The sequence below is a fragment of the Mytilus edulis genome, chromosome 4 (genome assembly GCF_963676685.1).
Source record: "Mytilus edulis chromosome 4, xbMytEdul2.2, whole genome shotgun sequence".
Lineage (NCBI taxonomy): Eukaryota > Metazoa > Mollusca > Bivalvia > Mytilida > Mytilidae > Mytilus > Mytilus edulis.
Window position 1 is genome coordinate 12,063,488 of NC_092347.1, and position 9,745 is coordinate 12,073,232.

General features: G+C 29.7%; 2 protein-coding genes across 3 annotated transcripts; both read right to left on the bottom strand.

Annotated features, from left to right (window-relative positions):
* Positions 1-1,429: 1,429 nt before the first annotated feature.
* On the bottom strand, positions 1,430-3,999 carry LOC139518960 (uncharacterized). Of its 2 annotated transcripts, none has more exons than XM_071310659.1 (4): positions 3,676-3,999; positions 3,405-3,494; positions 3,137-3,209; positions 1,430-2,617 (listed from the first exon to the last, which is right to left on the bottom strand). In XM_071310659.1, exons 1-4 carry the CDS (start codon positions 3,997-3,999, stop codon positions 2,451-2,453), a joined length of 654 nt encoding a protein of 217 aa, XP_071166760.1. In that variant the 3' UTR covers positions 1,430-2,450. The 2 variants fall into 2 exon arrangements, with proteins under 2 accessions (XP_071166760.1, XP_071166759.1); XM_071310658.1 differs by having other exon boundaries at positions 1,430-2,831.
* A 4,221-nt stretch (positions 4,000-8,220) lies between these two features.
* LOC139518377 (uncharacterized) lies at positions 8,221-9,472 on the bottom strand. Its single transcript, XM_071309931.1, has 3 exons — positions 9,316-9,472; positions 8,690-8,861; positions 8,221-8,371 (listed from the first exon to the last, which is right to left on the bottom strand). The coding sequence occupies exons 1-3, from the start codon at positions 9,358-9,360 to the stop codon at positions 8,244-8,246; spliced, it is 345 nt and encodes a 114-aa protein (XP_071166032.1). The 5' UTR covers positions 9,361-9,472; the 3' UTR covers positions 8,221-8,243.
* Between the last annotated feature and the right edge of the window lie 273 nt (positions 9,473-9,745).

Consider the following 9,745-nt stretch of genomic DNA (forward strand, 5'->3'; position numbering starts at 1 on the left):
TGTACGGTGTAACCGCAATGTTCTTCTTTCTTCCAAAATTCAACTCAGCCCGCTCTACTTCTCCACCAAATCCCCTCATGTACTCAACCTGGTTCATCATTTTTATCGCTTTATGATAGAATTGAGTGTACCGCGTTAATAAAGGAATAAAGCTTCCGTTTCATTAAATTATGAATAATAGTTTCCAACACTTATTTACTCCTAAAGGCTCGCCAACCTTCCATTATCCATGTTACACCATTTTATTAATTCATATGTAATTTCAGTGTAGATCTGTCCCGATCGCGATTTTTCATGTCAGATTGATCTCCAATATTGCGGCAGTATTTGGATAATACACCTTCTGTTTACATTAAATCTTAGTTCATCAGTTTAAATATAAAGTGTTTATCACCTTTCAAATTTGAAAAGTGATCATTACTCAATAAATTTTGATTGTTTTTATTTAAGATCAATTATATATTATAGATTTGTTCGAACCGGATTTTGATGGTTATTTTTTACATCTCATTACTATTTTTTCTCTCTATATATAATTTTTCCTTCATTAAAACAAAACCTATTTTCTTTTCTTTTCTTTGGATCATATTTTCAATGGTAAATCGAGTTGGATTTTGACGATTATTTTTACATCTCATTACTATCTCCTTTTTTTTTCTCTCTCTCTCTCGCTCTAATTTTTTTCATCGTTAAAACACCTTTTTTCTTTTCTTTGGATCATAGTTTCAATGGTGAATCCTATCTCCTTTTTCTCTCTCTCTATTTTTTCCTTCGTTAGAACATAAGCGACTTTTTTCTTTTCTTTGGATCATCTTTTCTTTGGATCATATTTTCAATGGTGGATCATATCTCCTTTTTCTCTCTCTCTCTATTTTTCCCCCTACATGCTACTTTTTTCTTTTCTTTTCTTTGGATCGTAGTTAATTGTTTTGCTCATGACTTTTTTGCAGCTAGCTAATTTTTCCCATGTGTAAATATTTCATTTGATAAGATTTGAGATTGAAGCTTGTGGATTACCATCTTTTATAATTAATAGTTGATAAAAATGTTTTAAGCAAAGTTTTTGTTTTGCAAATTTCTAGATATGCTCTTTTCTTTTCTTTGGATCATTGTAAATGGTGAATCTTGTTTTGTTCATGACTTTTTTTTCAGCTAGCTTCTTTTTTCCTGTGTAAATATTTCATTTTCTTGACAAGATTTGAGATTGAAGCTTGTGGTTTGACCTCTTTGAAGAGTTGTCTCATCAGCAATTAAACCATATTTCTTTTATAATTAATAAATTTAAAGTAGATAAAAATTAATTAAGCAAAGTTTTTGTTTGCAAATTTCTAGATGATATACAAATGGTGTCAACTGGTAATCATCCACATTGATTGGGGTAGCAATGCAGTGGGAAAAGTTTAAGAAAAGTCTAATTTATTAACACATATCAAATACAAATACTTTATTCCATGAAACAACATAGTAAGTTTCAAAACAAATCAAGTTTTCTGCACTATTTATATAACAATTGTAAATAATATAAACAAGAGAACTATCAAATGAAATTTGGTTATAAAAAACTTACATCATTTGTAATGCACCATTTTTTTTCACATAAAACATGTTATAGAAAGCACCATGACAGCGGTTACAAATCAAGAATTTTTATATATTTATCTCTAGGTTTAACTTAATCATATAGCACTATAAAAAGTAATAAAAACAAAAGAAAAAAAGTTTAAGCAAACACAATATGATAAAATATGCGATAATATGTTGTAATTAAATTTGGATGCTGTAAATTCTCATATGAAAAAATTCCAAAGATGAAAATGATGATAAAGTAAACATAAAAACAAAAAGTTCTCCAAACATTATATACATATATATATTATTTACATATATACAATAATACCAATCATATTTGTTTTTTAATTTAATTTATTTCTATTACAAAACTAAACATATGTAAATGGAAAACTAAAAAGAATAATTTAATGAAAGGAATAGATTAATAATGAACTTTAATACCAGAGAAAGTAGATTATTTAATGAAAAGAATAGATTTATAATGAAATTTATGGTTTGAATGAGCATGAAACATATAAACTAAGGTGAATTTATAAAAACAAACTACATGTATACTACTATTTACAATATAATAAAATGAGAGTAGAGAAATGCGAGTATAATCAAAATCTTTTCTTTAATTAAAATAAAGTGTAACTAATCCAAATAAATCAAATGAAAGAAAATTGAAAAGTTTTGGTGATATAATTTTTCATAATATAAGTAGATTTGTAGAATACATCCTCATCAGTGATTATTAAAATTTAGATAACAGTGTATAAATAAGTTTATAAAATTTAGAAAAAAGATTATAAAATTTAGAAAAAAAAAAAATAAAAAAAATATAAAATTTAGAAAAAAAATTTAAAAAATTTCATAAAATTTAAAAGTTTAGAAAATTAATCATAGGTTAGTCTCTGTGGCCGAATAGATATCCTGTTTGATCTTCTCAATATTCTTGGTGGTTGTTGTTGTGCTGGGGCTACTCGTCTGTTATTTTCACGTGGTGGAAAAAAATAATTTATAATTTCTTGAAGCCTTTCATAAATTGCGATGAGGATATATTCTACAAATTAAAAAGTAGTAAATACAGAGATAGATATTAACTTAAACAGTTTTTTTTGGTGTATTAACAAAATCTGCAATTTCTATTTCGGATAGTGAATCTGCATCGACATTGAAGGAGAATTGGTGTTGGCGGAAATTGGTTTTTGCAGTTCTCTTCTTTTTGCAGATGCAAAATAACATCAGCGACAAGAGCATAACACATGCTAGAGATGCTGTAAAGATAAATTTGAATATGTCACTTACTTTAAAAATTATAAAATATATTGATATATATAAATAGATTAGACCATTGGTTTTTCTGTTTGAATTGTCTTTATAGCTTACTGTTTGGTGTGAGCTTTTGCTCTGTGTTGAAGGTCATACTTTGATCTATAATACATTGGCACTCATACCGCATCTTTTTCTTATTTATAAATAAGTGTTTTTATTAGAACATGTATATATTTTTATTTTATTTATTTATTTTATTTTTATATTGTTTGTCAATCAAATAAATAAATTAAATTTAGATACTTACCAAAAATCATTATAAGAATGATCTTAATATTATCTAGACCCTTGTCTTCCTCCTGTGCATGTGGTGTTGACTTCTGAAATAAAGAAATAAAATCATGTATTTCATGAAAATGTTGATATTAAAAAATCTTATCCTTCACATTTTAATTTGTTTTTAAGCACTATACTATAGAGAATACAAATTGACTCGTTCATGTACATGTATTTCCTAATAAAAATAGAAAACAAAACGGACGTTTTAATTAAAAAAATATCAGATAAATGCTTACCAGTTGTTTATCAGTGGTGCCGATTGACAATGTGGATCCTGGTGTTACTCTTGTTGCTGCTGTTGTTGTTGTAGAAGCTATGACTCCATTCTGTAAAAAAAAATATACATAATGTAAGAAATGTTTTACACAATAAAATTAATAAATAATATATAAGATCTGCTCATAGTTTAGGTTGTTTCTAGTCACTTTACATATAGAGACAATACTACGTGATTACTTTAAAGCTCTTATTATTCTGTTATTCTTTTCTAATTTCCTATATACTTACATCACAATGTATACCATTAACAATTGTTATTGTTTCTGGTGCTGCTAAAACATTGCTGCATTTAGAATTTCCTTGTTTGATCTCAATTGAATGCAGGTCTCTATTATTTGCAAGGTCCAATTGTCCGGCAACAAAAAATCTTTCGAATACGACTTTCTTTACATCTAGTCGGATTCTGGTGTTGTAGAGCCCTGCTCCAGTCCATCTGCAATGGAGAGTATCCCCCTCCACTGTGCATACATCTCTCAATTCATGCGAGCATGAAACAGCTGACATTGTGAAACAAATGATGATGAATATAAACATGGTGTTGATGGGTGACATTTTGCAAATATTTTGAGGAATTAAATACCCGGATGAGAAATAAAAACAATAGTCTAATTAGGGAATAAATTAGGGGTAATTAATTCCGTGATATATGGTTGGGATAAGAGTGGTAGATGGATAAGGTTTAATTAATGTTTGAGTATGGATTGTTTTAATAAATAATAATAATAGTTTTTACAATATACGCTAGGGTTAGGGTTAATTAATATATTTTCAATTCTTATTCATTTTTGTTACAAATGAAACTTAAAAGTTTTATAAAATTTCTTCTCTCAACGCGAAGTCATTTAATCTTCTATTTTTTCAGTTTTACTTTTAACTTCTTTATCCAAAATATTAACAATTTAAATTGTCTATATGTTAAATGCGATGGAAAATAAATCAAAACATTCTTTTATAAGTGAAAAAACAAAATTTTCATTTAATATTATACAACAGTTATATTATGTAATTTTCTTGACGTCTGCAAAATGCAACGTGTGAAAAAATCAAAACAGTCTTTTATATTTCTACAAATTTTAAAATCCAATATTTTGATATTATTCAACAAATATATTATACAATTTTGCTAGCGGGAACAAATTTTTGTCAACGTGGCAAAAATATTTGCTGCTGCCACACAATATATACTACTCATACGGATATTGGGACATGTTCATCAATTGAAATCATAACATACACAGTATTTTGTTTTGAGTCAGCTATTTTAAACAGTTTATCAAAAGTTGTATTCAGAAAAGGATTACATTTGTAATCGTAATTAAAGTGCAGCTTTAGTAAGACGGATGATATGCATGTATTATCTAGACTGCATCTTTTCAAACAAAGTAAACTTTTGCGACAGTTGTATTTAAGAGCAATTCTCTGTAATTACCAACCATTTTATATAGGGTCCAGCAAACATAGTCACCGATTGTCATGAAACTTAGCCAAAACATGTGATTCATGTTAGAAAATGCCCACCAAACTGTTGCTAGACCATGGTTGCCATGGCAACCAAGTGAATGCGATTTCCCGCAAATTTTAGGAATTTAGCATAGAAAAAACAACAACGTTGCAGTCATTCGTAATCAAAATCAGGTTGTATTTAATAATATTTATAAATATTTTTCAAAAACATGAAACAAAACAAACAAAATAGCAATGCCATATATAAGAAATATTTTGGCTGAATATTGTCACAACCGCAGAAGCAGAGGTCATTTTTCAACATAGTTCAGAAGACAAATTTTACACATTTTGTATGAACAAAATAGACATTTTTGCATCCACCTCCATTTATAAACCTGTGGTTATGAATGAATAGTATCAATGTTTCTTATAAAAAAATTATAACAAAATGTTTGGGAAATTGGGTTCTAGGATGATTGTTATGGAAACAAACATGTGTCAGTTTTACCATTTTACCTCTAAAATGTGGCCATGTTATTAAAATAATCCTCAAAAAGTAATAATTATTGAATGACTATGATGTGCAAACTATTGGCAATTTAATAACCATAAATTTCTCCAAAGGTCAAAGGTCATTTGATCTTGTGTATATTAATTGAATTTTGAAATGAAATGTAATAGAAAGAGGCATACTATAAATGGATAAAATGTTCAGGACGTTTTAAGCACCTACTTATTAACGTATGAAAAATAAAAAGTCAAGGTCATGTCAAAAGTGCTTAGCAACCACGTGCACCCTTATTATACAAAAAAGTACCTAGCGACCATACATGATTTCATTCAGGACTATATAAACTATAACATAGACCTAACCTTAAAGGTCTACGGGTGTCATCATATTAGTTGTAAACAATAATTTATTTATAGTGTTGCCTAGCATCCATTTATTTATATTAGGAAAATGCCTAGCTACCATCTTTTTATATTGAAAACGTGCATAGCAACCATTCAATTATTTAGAAAAACTGCACAGCAACAGTATATTGTAAGTTTCATTGGGACAAAAATCAGAAAACAAATAATATTAAGAACACATGGCTATTCCAGAAAAGTAAATTATATAGCAAATTTAATTTCATGAGACTGATGACACATATATACAAAAATTTAAAAGATGTCGGCTGATGAGACAACTGTCCAGAAATCAACCAAATGTTATTTAAGACATGTCTTTTGAACCTACAAGAAGAAGAGAAAAAGGAATATAACTGCTAAGAAATCGACCAGTTTAATTCTTTGGTTGGGGTTGGCCTTTCGAGCAAAGTAATGCGACAAATATTAATTTTCACTCGTTACAAGACTTGATTATTTATTTCATATTTTTTCGTCGATTTATTTTTTCATTGCGTACACACCGTTTTTGTATTTAAAATAGTTTATGGATGATGTGTATTTAAATGTACAGAAATATTTTTTAGCAGGTTTTGGGCAATATTATTTATCTTCAGATCAAAACACTATCACATTCATTTCATTAAACATCCATTATCCCCATTACAAAATATAAAATGATCTTTCCTAACTAATAGAACTACCCTGCATCTGTTCATTGCTATATTTATATGTCAACAGTGGAAGATTAAAACAAAAAAATATTTAAAAAAATACGTATTGTGTTTAGCAAAAGTTATTTTAATAGAGTCTAAGAGCTAAATGAGATTTACTCATAACAATGGGCTAGTCGTCGTTAACTTAAAAAAAAAAATCTCCTTTGAAATTAGTTATCGAACATACTAGGCCAATCAGGATCCCTTTTTGGCCCCAAAATATAGAATTATAACAAATTTGCTTAAAAAGTAAACTCTAACGCTATTTATAAAGAAGTAGAAAGCGTGTGTTAGATAAATATAAGTCGTCTTTGACAACAGTGAAACACGCGTCAGGAAATTGAGTCATTATTTCATGCACAAAATACTGAAATTTTAACTTGTGCTAATTGTAAATATAAAAAAGAAGATGTGGTATGATTGCCAATGAGACAACTGTCCACAAGAGACCAAAATGACACAGACATTAACAACTATAGGTCACCTTACGGCTTTCAACAATGACTAAAGCCCATACCGCATAGTCAGCTAAAAAAAGGCCCCGATAAGACAATGTAAAACAATTCAAACGAGAAAACTAACGGCCTTATTTATATAAAAAAAAATGAACGAAAAACAAATCTGTAACACATAAACAAACAACAACCACTGAATTTTTTCTTAAATGGAAATGGTATCACTTACATATATAAAAATATTGTACACATGTGCATAAGTTGTCTGCAAAATCCATGGAATTAAATTCTTGTGAGTCTTACTGCTAGTTAACACAGCAGAAAAGAGTCAACAAGTAAACCCACGTGATATATTTTCGGTATTGCTTTAAAAAGTTATCTGTTTCAAAAGTAATATACCGCTGTTCAAAAGTCATGTATCGATTGAGAGAAAAATAATTCGGGTTACATACTAAAATCGAGGGAAAACATCAGCAATAAGAGGAACAACGAAACAACAGAACACTTAAGTACAACAACAAAAACATGACAAGACGGAGACGCCTTTAACTTGCTGTTTTCACATTCTTGTGAATATAAGGATATGTGAGGACTACGCCAAAGGGATAGAAACCAATAAACACAAAAGATCAAAAGTCATCAACTGCATGTTAAGCTCTAAATAGTTCAGAATCTAAAATGTAATGAATGAATTACAAAAAATCAAAGATCTACCATTAACACCAAATTCTTTAGATAACAACCATAGGATATTATTCTGTCAAAAACGTTATCCCTTTCAACAGATTAGATTAACAACGTCATTTGAACAAACAGGTGAAAAAGGGGCGGAATAAATAAAAGTATCATTCAAAGCTCAAAAGGCGAAAGAGTAACAAATAATCAGCAACACGAACCCCACAAAACAAACGGTATGGCATTAGGTTATTCGGAAGGGTTAGTAAACAATCTAAGTCAATTAAGGCATTAATCATGTTGTTCATGGTATGTACAAACTCTGTGGTAAACCCTCTAAGGTGATTTTACAATCGAGGAAAAGGAGGACTGGATTATGATTTCGACAAATGGAACAAATCCGGGAAAATATACATACTATGGGAAAGAAAATGTCTCCTTTTTGAATAATTTAAACCCAAGAAAATATGTATCAACATTTTTCAGAGAGGGATGAACATAGGAATTAGTTGTTATTGGTAACGATAAAGTTATGTTGGGAAACAATATTGTCGAAAAAGAATAATTTGTGTATGATAGACTGAACAAAATTGTGAATTTAACTTATTTTTATTTAAGTCGAAGTCTTGACACATAAACCATATCCAACCTGTCCCAGTAATTCTTCAGCATGATGAATAGAACCATCTGGGTCCGGAAGTGTATGTCCTGGATCAATATGTATTCCCTGGCATGTATAACCTACAATAACAAAACATGATTAATTTAAAAAAGTAGAAATAACATGAACGGTACCAAATTTACCAAAACGGACTAAACGTAATTCGAATAACCAATAAGGACTCGCAGTTGTCCATGACTATATTCAGCAAATACAATTGATCTACTAATACAAGTTGGTTGACCACTAAACAATAAGCTGACAGTGATTTCAAACAGAATGGATCATTTTTTTAGCTGGAAGTCCTTGAGTCAAATCTGATGTTTGACAATATCGTTAAATAGCTAAAATAATGGTAGAAAACTATAAATATGGATGTTTATATAATTTTTACGTACCAGTTGAGCACCCACATTTATATAAATGCATAGTATGTCCTGCTAGATGACATGGTTGCGATTCGTTTTGGTAATGGAAACACGTGTCACCATGGAAATCAGTCACACAACAATGTGTATTTGGGCAATCGTTGTTTGTCTTGCAATCGTGTTTCAAGTTGAGAAACACGGCCTGAAAAAGGTACTTTCAACTATACTTTACATGTTATGAATGGACGCAAATACAATAAGTTTAGATATGGAATTGACAGTTTTTGTTCAAATACATAAATGTCTATTATATTTCAAATATTGATGAAAAACGGAATGACAAAAATACAATGGCCATTTCTTGCCAAGCTGATAAGAAAAACCAATACACTGCAAGTACGAATTATAATTAAACTTTACAACTCTAACTAATTGTACCGAAAAACTTCAATAATACACATATCAGACCGTTTTGTGTCGGCGTCTTTTAAACGTATATCCCAATATTTAGTCACGTTATTCTTATGAATTGTCCGGTTTTCGTTTTATCTCTTCCGTCTAATTGTTAAAACTCTGCTTACATAACTATAGCAGTGACTGGAGAAAAGAATCGAGGTTTCCTTGACTAACAAAAGGACATAATTATAAAAATATACCTGACAAGCTACAAAGACTACCAACAAGACTATTGCTTCCCTCATTGTTAATCAACTGATGGCAACTTCCGTATGTAGTTCTGTCCAACAATCTTTCACTGATATACATAAAACTTGGGTCAATTCCGTCATAGGTACAATATACAACGTACTGAGTTTGTCACCCATATATAATCATGTAAAGTAATAGAAAGATAAGAGGACTTAAATTGACCACTTCCTATCTGACTGATAACACATCTTATACATTATATATATGTGCAATAATAAACATAAAATTGAGAATGGAAATGGGGAATGTGTCAAAGAGACAACAACCCGACCAAATAAAAAACAACAGCAGAGGGTCACCAACAGGTCTTCAATGTAGCGAGAAATTCCCGCACCCGGAGGCGTCCTTCAGTACTTGTATGCCAGATATTACAATTCA